Below are 19,856 nucleotides of genomic sequence, written 5' to 3' on the forward strand. Positions count from 1 at the left end.
TCACATATTGTAGTGGTGAATAAAACCAAAATTAATATAGAACAGTTGTTTCCTAATCAAAGAAAATGCTGTAATTAATGTTGTTGTATTGTACTGGAACAAATGACAAGAAACTCTTAATTTATTGGGTTAATTTAAGAACAAAAGTTTTTAAAAGGATTCTGATTGGTGTGACAAAATCCTACAAGACGTATAGGATCCAATCGCATTGATTTTCAATAGGTAAATCGGATTCGGATAGAGGTGACACAACATCTTATAGAATTGTGAGAATCCTACAGGATACATTACGACTACATTTGATTTTCAATAGGGAAAATGTAGTCCAATAGGATTCCATTAGGATTCTGATAGAGGTGACAACATCCTATAGGGCTGTGAGAATCCTAAAGGATTCTATTGGAGAAATTCCCAATCCTATAGGATATATATTTCCCACGAGAGGCAATGAATGTAGCCTCCAGTAAAAACTAAGTTAATTTATTTTATTTGTTTATTAGTGGCTAATTATCACCAAACAAAATGGTATCTGAATAATAGACAAAATAATGAATACATTTACAAAACATGTTACAATTTCCGGGGACATTCAAACACTTTCCCCCAGTCTCCCTAATAGCTGAATTAAGAAACTTCCAATGACAATTACGTGGATATTTTTCAAAAAATAAATAAACGTTGATTCAACGTTGTTTACATGTCTTTGAACCAACATGGAATTTCATGCCCAGTGGAATGATACAATAAGTTATTATTTTATTGTTCCTGAAAGTTAGCAGGATATGTTCATTATAGGCCATTAAATACGAGTTAGACTAGACATTAGTCATTATACCGAAATGATCCTACAACTATAAAAGTGGTAGAGAGCGGTCATGTATCCTGGTGGGCTATACATCACGGACGGCAAGGCCCATCATTACTTGCAGGTTACATTACGGGAAATAAAGAGCGTTTAATAAGTTATTTCCTTCTCATAAAAACGTTGTTTTTAATCAAAGTTAGTAGGCTACATAATTTAATTCAAATATCTTGAGAGGTTATTGATAAGAGGGGCCATCTCCGTTGCAGAGGCAGTTGCAGTGTGTTCTGTGTGGTGCATACAGCATGTTGGATTTATCGAATGTATGCGTCAAACTGTATGTGTAGACGGCTTGACAGAAATGGTAGTCGAAGGTGAATGTTGAACTTTTGTTGCACATATATCCAGATGATAATGCGTACAGTTTTGCGCAATGACACTGTAGGTGTGAGCTGGGCAGCTGTGGGACAGACAGACAGACAGACATGTAAAAACAGGGTTGACATATAGAGCCTCACTACAACTCTAACACACACCAATTCTTTATGTGCAGCAAAACCACGCATTAAAAAAACATTTGATGCATTTTAAATGCTAAGTATGAGACTTCAACAAGAGATTAAATTATAAAATTGTACAATTTGGGGCTTCATGTTACAAAACAAAAAAGGAAAGCCAACATTTTTCATGTTATGATAAAGAAACACCACATAAAAATAGCCTGTTAGTAATCATCATTGGAGGTGATAGGAACTAAAACAACAGAGAACTGAAACGGTTAAACAAAACATCTGTAACATCTGTAGGTCATGTGACCAGCAGGAAGTGAAAGCTAGGGAACGGGTTGTTTTAGGAAACGGGTTTTTGTTGATGAACCACTTGTCACAGCGCCATAGACTCACATATTCACAGTCTGGAACATGATGACTCCTCTACTCTTCTTCGCCTTCCTCTTCCTCCTCCTCTCTCGTCTGCCAGGTAAGAACTGAACTCGGGTCTGGTTTCTCCTGAGACTCAGATTAACATCGTGCTCCACCTCCTCCTGGATTAACAACATTCCAGATGGAGAATCTCTAATGACAGTGTTATGGAGTCCCGGAGAAGGCTTAATCTGGGCTTGGGGAAACATGCTCTAACTTTTTAAACTCTGTAAAAGACACATTTGCTTCTCAGGATATAATGTATATAGTATATAGTGAAGTAAAGGGTAGCTAGTTATTGATCAAACTAATTTAAATGGCTGAGAAGCTCATGTTTTGTATTGTTGAATATGAAAACCATCCAAAAACCATTCTTTCATTTCTACTTGTATAAAAACACATTGTTAGAGCATTTTGATGTTATGATCAGTAAAGTGCTGAAGGGGAGCCATATTGTTTCGATTTTCTGTGTTTTCTTGCACAATATTGTATTTTTTTTTTCAGCTTTCAAACATTTCACTGGCACAAGTGTCCAAATTCATGGCATTCTCTGACTGCCAGTGGAAGTAGAAAGCAACATTCTCCTGTCTTTGTCCTAAGTCTGTATTATGCCCTCAAGCAAGCATGTCCTTCTGGGTTTGAACCTGGCTCGTCTGCACACCGCAAGACTGTGTTAGACCGCAGAGCTAAACTCTAGGGAATAATCTCAGGGAACTAACGGAATATTCAGGTCTCAGGCAAGGGAGAGGGAAAGTGAGAAGGGGCAGGAGAAGAGGAAGGAGAAGAGAGAAGGCAGAGGGAGAGGGAGAGGGAGAGGGGATAAGGGTGGAGGAAAGTGGGGAGGGGGAAAAGAGCAGAGCTGCCAAATCTCACTCATTGACCATGAGACACGCATTTGACCCTCTTTTCACGCTCTCAGAAGAGGGAGTAGGGAGGAGGAGAAAAGGGAATAGGAAGAGGAGAAGGAGAGAGGGGGGACTGAGGGATGTGAAAGTGACAGTAACTATTTTCAAGAAAAACGAAACCCGAAGTGTCTTATGAAGGCGTGCTATTCAGGGTCACATTCTGTATCCTGCTTTTTTATAGATAGAACAGTTTAGGGCTGCTGGTTAAATATCAACAGTACCAGAGAGGAAACATGACTTTTAATAACATACACATTGACAGACATGTGTTAGGGCTTAATGACTTCTCTGCTCCCTGCCTGTAGTGTTTTTATGTAGGGTGACCTGGCAGTTGTAGAGGGGTTAGGGGTCAGGGGTTAATGAACTTCTCTTCCTGCCTATAGGCTCTCTCTGTAGGGTGACCACCGTGGGTGATCTAAGGGTTCTGGAGGGGGTCAGGGGTTAATATTAGGGTGAATGACATCTCTGCTCGCTGCCTGTAGGTTCTCTCTGTAGGGTGACCACCGTGGGTGATCTAAGGGTTCTGGAGGGGGTCAGGAGTTAATATTAGGGTGAATGACATCTCTGCTCGCTGCCTGTAGGCTCTCTCTGTAGGGTGACCACCGTGGGTGAACTAAGGGTTCTGGAGGGGGTCAGGGGTTAATATTAGGGTGAATGACATCTCTGCTCGCTGCCTGTAGGCTCTCTCTGTAGGGTGACCACCGTGGGTGATCTAAGGGTTCTGGAGGGGGTCAGGGGTTAATATTAGGGTGAATTACATCTCTGCTCGTTGCCTGTAGGCTCTCTCTGTAGGGTGACCACCGTGGGTGAACTAAGGGTTCTGGAGGGGGTCAGGGGTTAATATTAGGGTGAATGACATCTCTGCTCGCTGCCTGTAGGCTCTCTCTGTAGGGTGACCACCGTGGGTGATCTAAGTGTTCTGGAAGGTCGATCGGTGATGATCCCATGCCATTATGGGCCGCAATACGCCAGTTATGTGAAGTACTGGTGCCATGGCAGTGTAAAGGACCTCTGTACCAGTCTGGTTCGCAGCGATGCCCCACGGGGACCAGCTGCAGCTGGAGAAGACAAGGTGGCCATGTTTGATGACCCGGTACAGCAGGTGGGAGGATCAGATAGTCTCTACTATTAATATCTATTAGGATAGATACGTTATTGTACATTTAGTAGAATTGGCTGGTCAGTACGATGTTTAGTAGAATTGGCTGGTCAGTACGATGTTTAGTAGAATTGGCTGGTCAGTACGATGTTTAGTAGAATTGGCTGGTCAGTACGATGTTTAGTAGAATTGGCTGGTCAGTATGATGTTCAGTAGAATTGGCTGGTCAGTATGATGTTTAGTAGAATTGGCTGGTCAGTATGATGTTTAGTAGAATTGGCTGGTCAGTACGATGTTTAGTAGAATTGGCTGGTCAGTACGATGTTTAGTAGAATTGGCTGGTCAGTACGATGTTTAGTAGATATGGCTGGTCAGTACGATGTTTAGTAGAATTGGCTGGTCAGTACGATGTTTAGTAGAATTGGCTGGTCAGTACGATGTTTAGTAGAATTGGCTGGTCAGTATGATGTTCAGTAGAATTGGCTGGTCAGTATGATGTTTAGTAGAATTGGCTGGTCAGTACGATGTTTAGTAGAATTGGTTGGTCAGTATGATGTTTAGTAGAATTGGCTGGTCAGTACAAAGTCTAGTAGAATTGGCTGGTCAGTATGATGTTTAGTAGAATTGGCTGGTCAGTACGATATTTAGTAGAATTAGCTGGTCAGTATGATGTTTAGTAGAATTGGCTGGTCAGTACGATGTTTAGTAGAATTGGCTGGTCAGTATGATGTTCAGTAGAATTGGCTGGTCAGTATGATGTTTAGTAGAATTGGCTGGTCAGTACGATGTTTAGTAGAATTGGCTGGTCAGTATGATGTTTAGTAAAATTGACTGGTCAGTATGATGTTATATGTTGACACTGGAATTCTCCAGTCAGCAGTATAATAAAAGGGTTAATAGATGTGTATTTTTCATGTTGTCACAGTGAGCATGATGGTGGTGATGATGATGATAATGTCTTATATTTTATACCCAGGTGTTCACAGTAACAATGACAGAGCTGCAGAAGGAGGACTCTGGATGGTACTGGTGTGGTGTGGAGGTGGGAGGAGTCTGGAGTGCTGATGTCACAGCCTCCCTTCACATCAATGTTATCCAAGGTGAGAGGACACAAGTCCCCCCTTCTCCCTGAAGTGTGCACTCATTGGCTGTGTTCTGATTGGCTGTATTCTGATTGGCTGTGTTCTGATCTTATTCACTCCCCCTTTATGCATTTAAAAGCATTAGATTGGTGCTGGCACGGCTGGAGGGAGTGTCCACCATATTCCACCATCACACTACACCATTCCTTATAAATATACGAGGGGGAGTGAACGAATGCACACTTCGTCAGAAGGGTAGAGAATTGGAATGTAGCCATTCACATAATGTGTGCACTCGTTTACTCCTCCTCGGGTATCTGAAGCATTGGAGTGGTGTGCTGGTCTGGTGGTTGTTATAGTATAGTAGTTAGTTGGTATGGCTAAACTACATGTTAATCGTAGAGTGTTGTTCTGGTGGTGCTGTACAGGTATGTCTGTGGTGAACAGCATGGTGAGTGGAGAGGAAGGGACCAGCGTCACTGTCCAGTGTCTCTACAGCCAGGGATACAGGTACGACTTGACATCACCTCTGTAGCAGGGCTGGAGAACTGCTGTCCCTAGAGAGCTACCTGCCTCACCCAATGTGATACGGAATCGCTATTATTTTTATTTATTTTTAGAACACACTCAAGAACCTCCAGAAGCTAACCAGCTAACTAGCTACAAACTATTTAGTCATTGTTAGTTTTTTAAAACCTGGATAACACTCGCCAGTCCAGCTTCCCTGCCCCATCCACCGCTGCCCCCTGGACACTGATCTCTTGGCTACATAGCTGATGCACGCTGGACTGCCCATTAATCACGGTACTCCATTCTGCTTGTTTGTTTTATCTGTTGGCCCCGTTGCCTAGTCTACTCCATTTTACCTGCTGTTGTTGTGCTAGCTGATTAGCTGTTGTCTCACCTACTGTTTTAGCTAGCTTTCCCAATTCAACACCTGTGATTACTGTATGCCTCGCTGTATGTCTCTCTCAAATGTCAATATGCCTTGTATACTGTTGTTCAGGTTAGTTATCATTGTTTTAGTTCACAATGGAGCCCCTAGTTCCACTCTTCATACCCCTGATAACTCCTTTGTCCCACCTCCCACACATGCGGTGACCTCACCCATTACTACCAGCATGTCCAGAGATACAACCTCTCTCATCATCACCCAGTGCCTGGGCTTACCTCCGCTGTACCCGCACCCCACCATACCCCTGTCTGCGCATTATGCCCTGAATATATTCTACCATGCCCAGAAACCTGCTCCTCTTATTCTCTGTCCCCAACGCTCTAGGCGACCAGTTTTGATAGCCTTTAGCCGCACCCTCATACTACTCCTTCTCTGTTCCGCGGGTGATGTGGAGGTAAACCCAGGCCCTGCATGTCCCCAGGCACCCTCATTTGTTGACTTCTGTGATCGAAAAAGCCTTGGTTTCATGCATGTCAACATCAGAAGCCTCCTCCCTAAGTTTGTCTTACTCACTGCTTTAGCACACTCTGCTAACCCTGATGTCCTTGCTGTGTCTGAATCCTGGCTCAGGAAGGCCACCAAAAATTCAGAGATTTCCATACCCAACTATAACATCTTCCGTCAAGATAGAACTGCCAAAGGGGGAGGAGTTGCAGTTTACTGCAGAGATAGCCTGCAAAGTAATGTCATACTTTCCAGGTCCATACCCAAACAGTTCGAACTACTAATTTTGAAAATTACTCTCTCCAGAAATAAGTCTCTCACGGTTGCCGCCTGCTACCGACCCCCCTCAGCTCCCAGCTGTGCCCTGGACACCATTTGTGAATTGATCGCCCCCCATCTAGCTTCAGAGTTTGTTCTGTTAGGTGACCTAAACTGGGATATGCTTAACACCCCGCCAGTCCTACAATCTAAGCTAGATGCCCTCAATCTCACACAAATCATCAAGGAACCCACCAGGTACAACCCTAACTCTGTAAACAAGGGCACCCTCATAGACGTCATCCTGACCAACTGGCCCTCCAAATACACCTCCGCTGTCTTCAACCAGGATCTCAGCGATCACTGCCTCATTGCCTGTATCCGCTACGGAGCCGCAGTCAAACGACCACCCCTCATCACTGTCAAACGCTCCCTAAAACACTTCTGTGAGCAGGCCTTTCTAATCGACCTGGCCCGGGTATCCTGGAAGGACATTGACCTCATCCCGTCAGTTGAGGATGCCTGGTCATTCTTTAAAAGTAACTTCCTCACCATTTTAGATAAGCATGCTCCGTTCAAAAAATGCAGAACTAAGAACAGATACAGCCCTTGGTTCACCCCAGACCTGACTGCCCTCGACCAGCACAAAAACATCCTGTGGCGGACTGCAATAGCATCGAATAGTCCCTGTGATATGCAACTGTTCAGGGAAGTCCGGAACCAATACACGCAGTCAGTCAGGAAAGCTAAGGCCAGCTTCTTCAGGCAGAAGTTTGCATCCTGTAGCTCCAACTCCAAAAAGTTATGGGACACTGTGAAGTCCATGGAGAACAAGAGCACCTCCTCCCAGCTGCCCACTGCACTGAGGCTAGGTAACACGGTCACCACTGATAAATCCATGATTATCGAAAACTTCAATAAGCATTTCTCAACGGCTGGCCATGCCTTCCGCCTGGCTACTTCAACCTCGGCCAACAGCTCCGCCCCCCCCCGCAGCTCCTCGCCCAAGCCTCTCCAGGTTCTCCTTTACCCAAATCCAGATAGCAGATGTTCTGAAAGAGCTGCAAAACCTGGACCCGTACAAATCAGCTGGGCTTGACAATCTGGACCCTCTATTTCTGAAACTATCTGCCACCATTGTCGCAACCCCTATTACCAGCCTGTTCAACCTCTCTTTCATCTCGTCTGAGATCCCCAAGGATTGGAAAGCTGCCGCAGTCATCCCCCTCTTCAAAGGAGGAGACACCCTGGACCCAAACTGTTACAGACCTATATCCATCCTGCCCTGCCTATCTAAGGTCTTCGAAAGCCAAGTCAACAAACAGGTCACTGACCATCTCGAATCCCACCGTACCTTCTCCGCTGTGCAATCTGGTTTCCGAGCCGGTCATGGGTGCACCTCAGCCACACTCAAGGTACTAAACGATATCATAACCGCCATCGATAAAAGACAGTACTGTGCAGCCGTCTTCATCGACCTTGCCAAGGCTTTCGACTCTGTCAATCACCATATTCTTATCGGCAGACTCAGTAGCCTCGGTTTTTCGGATGACTGCCTTGCCTGGTTCACCAATTACTTTGCAGACAGAGTTCAGTGTGTCAAATCGGAGGGCATGCTGTCCGGTCCTCTGGCAGTCTCTATGGGGGTGCCACAGGGTTCAATTCTCGGGCCGACTCTTTTCTCTGTGTATATCAATGATGTTGCTCTTGCTGCGGGCGATTCCCTGATCAACCTCTACGCAGACGACACCATTCTATATACTTTCGGCCCGTCTTTGGACACTGTGCTATCTAACCTCCAAACAAGCTTCAATGCCATACAACACTCCTTCCGTGGCCTCCAACTGCTCTTAGACGCTAGTAAAACCAAATGCATGCTTTTCAACCGGTCGCTGCCTGCACCCGCATGCCCGACCAGCATCACCACCCTGGATGGTTCCGACCTAGAATATGTGGACGTCTATAAGTACCTAGGTGTCTGGCTAGACTGCAAACTCTCCTTCCAGATTCATATCAAACATCTCCAATCGAAAATCAAATCAAGAGTCGGCTTTCTATTCCGCAACAAAGCCTCCTTCACTCACGCCGCCAAGCTTACCCTAGTAAAACTGACTATCCTACCGATCCTCGACTTCGGCGATGTCATCTACAAAATGGCTTCCAACACTCTACTCAGCAAACTGGATGCAGTCTATCACAGTGCCATCCGTTTTGTCACTAAAGCACCTTATACCACCTACCACTGCGACTTGTATGCTCTAGTCGGCTGGCCCTCGCTACATATTCGTCGCCAGACCCACTGGCTCCAGGTCATCTACAAGTCCATGCTAGGTAAAGCTCCGCCTTATCTCAGCTCACTGGTCACGATGGCAACACCCATCCGTAGCACGCGCTCCAGCAGGTGTATCTCACTGATCATCCCTAAAGCCAACACCTCATTTGGCCGCCTTTCGTTCCAGTACTCTGCTGCCTGTGACTGGAACGAATTGCAAAAATCGCTGAAGTTGGAGACTTTTATCTCCCTCACCAACTTCAAACATCAGCTATCTGAGCAGCTAACCGATCGCTGCAGCTGTACATAGTCTATTGGTAAATAGCCCACCCTTTTTCACCTACCTCATCCCCATACTGTTTTTATTTATTTACTTTTCTGCTCTTTTGCACACCAATATCTCTACCTGTACATGACCATCTGATCATTCATCACTCCAGTGTTAATCTGCAGAATTGTAATTATTTGCCTACCTCCTCATGCCTTTTGCACACATTGTATATAGACTCCCCCTTTGTTTTCTACTGTGTTATTGACTTGTTAATTGTTTACTCCATGTGTAACTCTTTGTTGTCTGCTCACACTGCTATGCTTTATCTTGGCCAGGTCGCAGTTGCAAATGAGAACTTGTTCTCAACTAGCCTACCTGGTTAAATAAAAAAATAAAAAACTGTCCTGTAGGTTTCACTCCAACCCTCATCTAACGCACTTGATTCAAATATTTATAAGCTGAATCAGGTTAGTTACAACTGGGGGTGGAGTGAAAACGGACAGGATGGTAGCTCTCCAGGAACAAGGTTGGAGTGAAAACCTACGGGAGGGTAGCTCTCCAGGAACAAGGTTGAAGTGAAAACCTACAGGAGGGTTGCTCTCCAGGAACAAGGTTGGAGTGAAAACCTACAGGAGGGTAGCTCTCCAGGAACAAGGTTGGAGTGAAAACCTACAGGAGGGTAGCTCTCCAGGAACAAGGTTGGAGTGAAAACCTACAGGAGGGTAGCTCTCCAGGAACAAGGTTAGAGTGAAAACCTACAGGAGGGTAGCTCTCCAGGAACAAGGTTGGAGTGAAAACCTACAGGAGGGTAGCTCTCCAGGAACAAGGTTGGAGTGAAAACCTACAGGAGGGTAGCTCTCCAGGAACAAGGTTGGCGTGAAAACCTACAGGAGGGTAGCTCTCCAGGAACAGGGTTGGAGTGAAAACGGACAGGAAGGTAGCTCTCCAGGAACAGGATTGGAGTGAAAACGGACAGGAAGGTAGCTCTCCAGGAACAGGTTGGAGTGAAAACCTACAGGAAGGTAGCTCTCCAGGAACAGGTTGGAGTGAAAACCTACAGGAAGGTAGCTCTCCAGGAACAGGTTGGAGTGAAAACCTACAGGAAGGTAGCTCTCCAGGAACAGGTTGGAGTGAAAACCTACAGGAGGGTAGCTCTCCAGGAACAAGGTTGGAGTGAAAACCTACAGGAGGGTAGCTCTCCAGGAACAAGGTTGGAGAGTTCTGCTCTATAGAGTACATAACCAAATCAAATCTATGTTAATTCATTGTGCACACAGTTTAGCAGATGTTGTAGCGGGGGGCAGTGAAACGTTTATGTTACTAGCTTCTAACAACGCCATAAAAAGTAAAACAAGTACACAAATAATACAGTAAAGCATTTAAATCCTGAAATGTCAAAACAAATCCAATTAACCCAAATAGCACTGTAACAGTAATCAAGATGCAGATGAATTTACACAAGATATACTAAGAATGATATGAACAGCAGTAGATATACTAAGAATGGTATGTACAGCAGTAGATATACCAGGAATGATATGTACAGCAGTAGATATACTAAGAATGATATGTACAGCAGTAGATATGAACAGCAGTAGATATACTAAGAATGATATGAACAGCAGTAGATATACTAAGAATGATATGTACAGCAGTAGATATGAACAGCAGTAGATATACTAAGAATGATATGTACAGCAGTAGATATACTAAGAATGATATGTACAGCAGTAGATATACCAAGAATGATATGAACAGCAGTAGATATACTAAGAATGATATGTACAGCAGTAGATATACTAAGAATGATATGAACAGCAGTAGATATACTAGGAATGATATGTACAGCAGTAGATATACTAAGAATGATATGTACAGCAGTAGATATGTACAGCAGTAGATATACTAGGAATGATATGTACAGCAGTAGATATACTAAGAATGATATGTACAGCAGTAGATATACAGTATATAGAATACCCTAGTATTAGAACTCCTGCTCCCAATGTGCCTTGTGGCAGAGAGAGTACATCTACAGTAGGCCTGGGATTTTGGTGCAGTTACGAGTAGGATTGTGGGTCTGTGTCTGTCTGTCTGTGTGTGTGTTGTCAGGCAGAGTGAGAACTGCTGGTGTCATAGTGACTTGTGTGTGTGTGTGTGTTGTCAGGCAGCATGAGAAGCGCTGGTGTCGTAGTGGTGACTGGAGCTCCTGTCTGGTGACAGATGGTGAAGGGTGGTATGAAGACCAGGCAGTAGAGATCAGAGATGACCTGACCAAGGCTTTCACTGTCACCCTGAAGGGACTGGCCCGGAGAGATACAGGTCTGGAGAATATAACTCATAATAAATAATATACCATGGTGCAGTTATGTGGATTTTGATGATGAAGACAATGATCTATATATTATACTGTATCTGCAGGCTGGTAATGGTGGTGGCTATTATTACCATGGTGATATTCTAATGTATCTGCAGGCTGGTAATGGTGGTGGTTATTATTACCATGGTGATATTCTAATGTATCTGCAGGCTGGTAATGGTTATTGTTACCATGGTAATATTCTAATGTATCTGCAGGCTGGTAATGGTTATTGTTACCATGGTGATATTCTAATGTATCTGCAGGCTGGTAATGGTGGTGGTTATTATTACCATGGTAATATGCTAATGTATCTGCAGGCTGATAATGGTTATTGTTACCATGGTAATATTCTAATGTATCTGCAGGCTGGTAATGGTTATTGTTACCATGGTGATATTCTAATGTATCTGCAGGCTGGTAATGGTTATTATTACCATGGTAATATTCTAATGTATCTGCTGGTAATGGTGGTGGTTATTATTACCATGGTAATATTCTAATGTATCTGCAGGCTGGTAATGGTTATTGTTACCATGGTGATATTCTAATGTATCTGCAGGCTGGTAATGGTTATTATTACCATGGTAATATTCTAATGTATCTGCAGGCTGGTAATGGTTATTATTACCATGGTAATATTCTAATGTATCTGCAGGCTGGTACTGGTTATTATTACCATGGTAATATTCTAATGTATCTGCAGGCTGGTAATGGTTATTATTACCATGGTAATATTCTAATGTATCTGCAGGCTGGTAATGGTTATTAATATTCTAATGTATCTACAGGTTGGTACTGGTTATTAATATTCTCATGTGTGTGCAGGCTGGTACTGGTGTGCTGCAGGACAGCAACAGGTGGCTGTCTACATCCTGGTCACTCCTCCATCCACAACAGGTATATGATTAGATATGATTGGTTGAATCAGGAGTTAGAACAAGCAGGATTAAGAAACCTGTTGTGTGTGTGTGTGTGTTTGTGTGTGTGTGTGTGTTTGTCCCGCAGCGCCTGCTCCTACAGTTACATCCCCACCAGAAGAAAGCCCTCAGTCTGTTCCTGTGTCTCCGTCTGTGTCTCCTCTTCCCAGACACATAGCTAAAGGAGCAGACCACCACAGGTAACACTGCAGACCAGGGAGGGATAGGTAACCATGGGTAGAAGTTACCACAGCTATAGGTAGCCCTGTGTGTGTGTGTGTGTTGCAGGCCACTATGGGAGTTTCCTCTGATGGTGTGTGGAATTTTGTTCATCTTGATGGTTCTGGTGCTGCTGCCATGGAAGATACTGGACCAATACAGTGAGTCCTCTCCTGGGTATAGTAGGTTTATAAACACACAGAAGGCATGACATGGATATCACATAGGAGGTTTCTAGTGAACAAAATGCAGGCCTTATTCATAACTAGTTCATGGAAATGTGTCCTGTTACAAGTTACAATGACGCCGTTTGCTGGTATACACTGGAATGAGCATATTATATTGCTCCTAAGTTAAACCTCACCATATCTTTCCAGACAAAACCCACAGGACAAGACAGGCAGAGCTGGAGGCCAGACTCAGTGTAAGTCCACGACAACTATCAGCTGATCCAGAGTCAGTGTAAGTCCACTACAACTATCAGCTGATCCAGAGTCAGTGTAAGTCCACTACAACTATCAGCTGATCTAGACTCAGTGTAAGTCCACTACAACTATCAGCTGATCCAGACTCAGTGTAAGTCCACTACAACTATCAGCTGATCCAGACTCAGTGTAAGTCCATTACAACTATCAGCTCATCCAGACTCAGTGTAAGTCCACTACAACTATCAGCTGATCCAGACTCAGTGTAAGTCCACTACAACTATCAGCTGATCCAGACTCAGTGTAAGTCCATTACAACTATCAGCTCATCCAGACTCAGTGTAAGTCCACTACAACTATCAGCTGATCCAGACTCAGTGTAAGTCCACTACAACTATCAGCTGATCCAGACTCAGTGTAAGTCCATTACAACTATCAGCTCATCCAGACTCAGTGTAAGTCCACTACAACTGTCAGCTGATCCAACACACAAGGGGTGTATTCATTGCACCAATTCTGTTGCAAAATGTTTAGTCTGTTGCGAAACGTTTTGCAACATAAACCATTTACTCCAAACAGAAAATGCAAATGAGTTTCTATTGTACAAGGTCCCTCCTCGTTTCGTTTGCTTCCGTTTGTTTCCTAAACAGTAAACCGTTTCCATAATGAATACACCCTTGGTCCCCTTGTTTTAAACACCTGTGAGTTGACTGACTGAACCCCCCCCCCCCCTCCCCAGGACCCCCCAGGTGACGACTGGCAGAACACCTCTGTCGTCTTCCTCAACTCCGACCCACAGAAGGTGTACGGTTTCTGACCCCGCCCACCCTCCAGTCACCTCTGACCTCTAACTTCCACCTTCAATCTCTGGGCACCTTTCTTCAGAGCTGGACGCCATGTTGCTGCCTCTAAATATTCCATCTATCCAACAATATGTTCAATACCATGCTGTATGATCCTGCCCTTTGGTACAGACCTGCTAAGTACCACAAATGGTAATAATGTTAGTTATTGTGATCATTACCTGACAGGTTAAATAATGTTACGATGTTTACTGAAATCAGTGTGTATATAATCTACTGCAACTGTTTGTTTTGTATTACATATTTACATTTTCTATAAAAACATTTTAAGAAAGAATTACAGGAAAGGAACTAGTTATTATCAAATCAAATCAAATGTATTTATATAGCCCTTCGTACATCAGCTGATATCTCAAAGTGCTGTACAGAAACCCAGCCTAAAACCCCAAACAGCAAGCAATGCAGGTGTAGAAGCACGGTGGCTAGGAAAAACTCCCTAGAAAGGCCAATACCTAGGAAGAAACCTAGAGAGGAACCAGGCTATGTGGGGTGGCCAGTCCTCTTCTGGCTGTGCCGGGTGGAGATTATAACAGAACATGGCCAAGATGTTCAAATGTTCATAAATGACCAGCATGGTCGAATAATAATAAGGCAGAACAGTTGAAACTGGAGCAGCAGCACAGTCAGGTGGAAGTTGAAACTGGAGCAGCAGCATGGCCAGGTGGACTGGGGACAGCAAGGAGTCATCATGTCATGTCATGTTATTATGGTTCTCAGTATACTGGTTGGACAGGTTGGTATAGAAAGGAACTAGTTATTATGGTTCTCAGTATACTGGTTGGACAGGTTGGTATAGAAAGGGACTTGTAAGACCCTACTTATTTTCCCATGAAGGTTGAATAGGCAGAGAGCTCTGTAAATATTGTACAACATTTTGTTATTCTTTTGTGTCTTTTTTGTTGTTGTTGCATTTAAATATAAAAGTGGTTTGACTGCTCTGGGGGATAATCAGTTACATCGTGTGGTCTTGACTCCGAGTTGCAGAATTGGCTGGCTAGCTGGCTGGCTGTTTGGATTCAAATAATGCAGATCCCTGATTTATGGTTTCATCTATCGGGAAGAATTACAGCAAGTACTGCATACGGTATCTAGAGATGACAGAAGAGGCTCAGGTACTGTTCATAAAGTTACTGGGTTAACTCCCCTGTGTCAAACACTTGGGCTTTTTTTAAAATCCATTCTCACCTCTCTTCCATATATAATTTTTTCAAAAGGTCAAAGTTCATAGAGGAGAATAGAGAGAGTAGAGTGACCGTGGACGGAAACGCGTTTGCTTGAAACGTGACGGCCCTCCTCCACTAGCGTGTCATTAGGCAAATGGCGTTTACACGGGTGGATCCCAAAATAAGTGTAAAGGGCACAAAACAAATCAAGTTATTTTTGCAAGACATTTCATAGGTACAAAAATAAGTAGCATATTGTTTAGAAAACGTGTGCTGGTTTTTCTCCTGACAAAACAAAAGCTGATTCACAGGGGGTGTGGCAGATGTCAAAACTCTTCTGTGGTAGGATACACTTGTTTCCTTGCCAAAAGGAGGATATTGAGGAGGGGAGGATGACACACTCTTCAACCACTTATCAGTTTCCACGTCACGGAGGAGAGGACCGTCTTTTGCACAAACAAGAATTAAAAAAAAAAAAGTTTTAATTAACTAGGCAAGTCATTTTGGGTTAACTGCCTTTTTCAGAGGCAGAACAACAAATTTTTACCTTGTCAGCTCAGGGATTAGTTCCAGCAACCTTCTGGTTACTGGCCCAATGCTCTGCCGTCCTTCCACTCTAACCACTAGGCTACCTGCCGTCCCTCCACTCTAACCACTAGACTACCTGCCGTCCCTCCACTCTAACCACTAGACTACCTGCCGTCCCTCCACTCTAACCACTAGACTACCTGCCGTCCCTCCACACTAACCACTAGGCTACCTGCCGTCCCTCCACACTAACCACTAGGCTACCTGCCGTCCCTCCACTCTAACCACTACACTACCTGCCGTCCCTCCACTCTAACCACTAGGCTACCTGCCGTCCCTCCACTCTAACCACTAGGCTACCTGCCGTCCCTCCACTATAACCACTAGACTACCTGCCGTCCCTCCACTCTAACCACTAGGCTACCTGCCGTCCCTCCACACTAACCACTAGGCTACCTGCCGTCCCTCCACTCTAACCACTAGGCTACCTGCCGTCCCTCCACCCTAACCACTAGGCTACCTGCCGTCCCTCCACTCTAACCACTAGGCTACCTGCCGTCCCTCCACTCTAACCACTAGGCTACCTGCCGTCCCTCCACCCTAACCACTAGGCTACCTGCCGTCCCTCCACCCTAACCACTAGGCTACCTGCCGTCCCTCCACCCTAACCACTAGGCTACCTGCCGTCCCTCCACCCTAACCACTAGGCTACCTGCCGTCCCTCCACTCTAACCACTAGGCTACCTGCCGTCCCTCCACACTAACCACTAGGCTACCTGCCGTCCCTCCACTCTAACCACTAGACAACCTGCCACCCCTCCACTCTAACCACTAGGCTACCTGCCGTCCCTCCACTCTAACCACTAGGCTACCTGCCGTCCCTCCACACTAACCACTAGGCTACCTGCCGTCCCTCCACTCTAACCACTAGACAACCTGCCACCCCTCCACTCTAACCACTAGGCTACCTGCCGTCCCTCCACTCTAACCACTAGGCTACCTGCCGTCCCTCCACTCTAACCACTAGGCTACCTGCCGTCCCTCCACTCTAACCACTAGACAACCTGCCACCCCTCCACTCTAACCACTAGGCTACCTGCCGTCCCTCCACTCTAACCACTAGACAACCTGCCACCCCTCCACTCTAACCACTAGGCTACCTGCCGTCCCTCCACTCTAACCACTAGGCTACCTGCCGTCCCTCCACTCTAACCACTAGGCTACCTGCCGTCCCTCCACTCTAACCACTAGGCTACCTGCCGTCCCTCCACTCTAACCACTAGACAACCTGCCACCCCTCCACTCTAACCACTAGGCTACCTGCCGTCCCTCCACTCTAACCACTAGACAACCTGCCACCCCTCCACTCTAACCACTAGGCTACCTGCCGTCCCTCCACTCTAACCACTAGGCTACCTGCCGTCCCTCCACTCTAACCACTAGGCTACCTGCCGTCCCTCCACTCTAACCACTAGGCTACCTGCCGTCCCTCCACTCTAACCACTAGACAACCTGCCACCCCTCCACTATAACCACTAGACTACCTGCCGTCCCTCCACTCTAACCACTAGACAACCTGCCACCCCTCCACACTAACCACTAGGCTACCTGCCGTCCCTCCACTCTAACCACTAGACAACCTGCCACCCCTCCACTCTAACCACTAGACAACCTGCCGTCCCTCCACTCTAACCACTAGACAACCTGCCGTCCCTCCACTCTAACCACTAGGCTACCTGCCGTCCCTCCACTCTAACCACTAGGCTACCTGCCGTCCCTCCACTCTAACCACTAGGCTACCTGCCGTCCCTCCACTCTAACCACTAGGCTACCTGCCGTCCCTCCACACTAACCACTAGGCTACCTGCCGTCCCTCCACTCTAACCACTAGGCTACCTGCCGTCCCTCCACACTAACCACTAGGCTACCTGCCGTCCCTCCACACTAACCACTAGGCTACCTGCCGTCCCTCCACTCTAACCACTAGACAACCTGCCGTCCCTCCACACTAACCACTAGGCTACCTGCCACCCCTCCACTCTAACCACTAGACAACCTGCCACCCCTCCACTCTAACCACTAGGCTACCTGCCACCCCTCCACTCTAACCACTAGGCTACCTGCCGTCCCTCCACTCTAACCACTAGACAACCTGCCACCCCTCCACTCTAACCACTAGACAACCTGCCGTCCCTCCACTCTAACCACTAGACTACCTGCCGTCCCTCCACCCTAACCACTAGGCTACCTGCCGTCCCTCCACTCTAACCACTAGGCTACCTGCCACCCCTCCACTCTAACCACTAGGCTACCTGCCGTCCCTCCACTCTAACCACTAGACTACCTGCCGTCCCTCCACTCTAACCACTAGGCTACCTGCCGTCCCTCCACTCTAACCACTAGACTACCTGCCGTCCTTCCACTCTAACCACTAGGCTACCTGCCGTCCTTCCACTCTAACCACTAGGCTACCTGCCGTCCCTCCACTCTAACCACTAGGCTACCTGCCGTCCCTCCACTCTAACCACTAGACAACCTGCCACCCCTCCACTCTAACCACTAGACAACCTGCCACCCCTCCACTCTAACCACTAGGCTACCTGCCGTCCCTCCACTCTAACCACTAGGCTACCTGCCGTCCCTCCACTCTAACCACTAGGCTACCTGCCGTCCCTCCACTCTAACCACTAGACAACCTGCCACCCCTCCACTCTAACCACTAGACAACCTGCCACCCCTCCACTCTAACCACTAGGCTACCTGCCACCCCTCCACTCTAACCACTAGACAACCTGCCGTCCCTCCACTCTAACCACTAGACAACCTGCCACCCCTCCACTCTAACCACTAGACAACCTGCCACCCCTCCACTCTAACCACTAGGCTACCTGCCGTCCCTCCACTCTAACCACTAGGCTACCTGCCGTCCCTCCACTCTAACCACTAGGCTACCTGCCACCCCTCCACTCTAACCACTAGGCTACCTGCCACCCCTCCACTCTAACCACTAGGCTACCTGCCGTCCCTCCACTCTAACCACTAGGCTACCTGCCACCCCTCCACTCTAACCACTAGGCTACCTGCCGTCCCTCCACTCTAACCACTAGACAACCTGCCGTCCCTCCACTCTAACCACTAGACAACCTGCCGTCCCTCCACTCTAACCACTAGACAACCTGCCACCCCTCCACTCTAACCACTAGACAACCTGCCACCCCTCCACTCTAACCACTAGGCTACCTGCCGTCCCTCCACTCTAACCACTAGGCTACCTGCCGTCCCTCCACTCTAACCACTAGGCTACCTGCCGTCCCTCCACTCTAACCACTAGGCTACCTGCCACCCCTCCACTCTAACCACTAGGCTACCTGCCACCCCTCCACTCTAACCACTAGGCTACCTGCCACCCCTCCACTCTAACCACTAGGCTACCTGCCGTCCCTCCACTCTAACCACTAGGCTACCTGCCGTCCCTCCACTCTAACCACTAGGCTACCTGCCGTCCCTCCACTCTAACCACTAGGCTACCTGCCACCCCTCCACTCTAACCACTAGGCTACCTGCCACCCCTCCACTCTAACCACTAGGCTACCTGCCGTCCCTCCACTCTAACCACTAGGCTACCTGCCACCCCTCCACTCTAACCACTAGGCTACCTGCCACCCCTCCACTCTAACCACTAGGCTACCTGCCACCCCTCCACTCTAACCACTAGACAACCTGCCGTCCCTCCACTCTAACCACTAGGCTACCTGCCACCCCTCCACTCTAACCACTAGGCTACCTGCCGTCCCTCCACTCTAACCACTAGGCTACCTGCCACCCCTCCACTCTAACCACTAGGCTACCTGCCGTCCCTCCACTCTAACCACTAGACTACCTGCCGTCCCTCCACTCTAACCACTAGGCTACCTGCCGTCCCTCCACTCTAACCACTAGGCTACCTGCCGTCCCTCCACTCTAACCACTAGGCTACCTGCCGTCCCTCCACTCTAACCACTAGGCTACCTGCCGTCCCTCCACTCTAACCACTAGGCTACCTGCCGTCCCTCCACTCTAACCACTAGGCTACCTGCCACCCCTCCACTCTAACCACTAGGCTACCTGCCACCCCTCCACTCTAACCACTAGACAACCTGCCACCCCTCCACTCTAACCACTAGGCTACCTGCCGTCCCTCCACTCTAACCACTAGGCTACCTGCCGTCCCTCCACTCTAACCACTAGGCTACCTGCCGCCCCTCCACTCTAACCACTAGACAACCTGCCACCCCTCCACTCTAACCACTAGGCTACCTGCGGTCCCTCCACTCTAACCACTAGGCTACCTGCCGTCCCTCCACTCTAACCACTAGACAACCTGCCGGGATT

General features: G+C 47.0%; 1 protein-coding gene across 1 annotated transcript; it reads left to right on the forward strand.

Annotated features, from left to right (window-relative positions):
• Positions 1 to 1,626: 1,626 nt before the first annotated feature.
• On the forward strand, positions 1,627 to 14,745 carry pigr (polymeric immunoglobulin receptor). The gene is made up of 10 exons (XM_020473092.2): positions 1,627 to 1,780; positions 3,506 to 3,729; positions 4,703 to 4,826; positions 5,237 to 5,318; positions 11,176 to 11,330; positions 12,196 to 12,267; positions 12,376 to 12,487; positions 12,576 to 12,667; positions 12,884 to 12,930; positions 13,671 to 14,745. Exons 1-10 carry the CDS (start codon positions 1,723 to 1,725, stop codon positions 13,746 to 13,748), a joined length of 1,044 nt encoding a protein of 347 aa, XP_020328681.1. The 5' UTR covers positions 1,627 to 1,722; the 3' UTR covers positions 13,749 to 14,745.
• Positions 14,746 to 19,856: the final 5,111 nt, after the last annotated feature.

This window comes from Oncorhynchus kisutch, linkage group LG27 (assembly GCF_002021735.2).
Source record: "Oncorhynchus kisutch isolate 150728-3 linkage group LG27, Okis_V2, whole genome shotgun sequence".
Taxonomy (NCBI): domain Eukaryota; kingdom Metazoa; phylum Chordata; class Actinopteri; order Salmoniformes; family Salmonidae; genus Oncorhynchus; species Oncorhynchus kisutch.

Coding starts and splice junctions, on each gene's coding strand:
- pigr (XM_020473092.2), top strand. CDS start 1,723: ATGATGACTCCTCTACTCTTCTTCGCCTTCCTCTTCCTCCTCCTCTCT. Junction 12,668..12,883: donor GAAGATACTGGACCAATACA/GTGAGTCCTCTC, acceptor ATATCTTTCCAG/ACAAAACCCACAGGACAAGA. Junction 12,931..13,670: donor AGCTGGAGGCCAGACTCAGT/GTAAGTCCACGA, acceptor CCCCCTCCCCAG/GACCCCCCAGGTGACGACTG.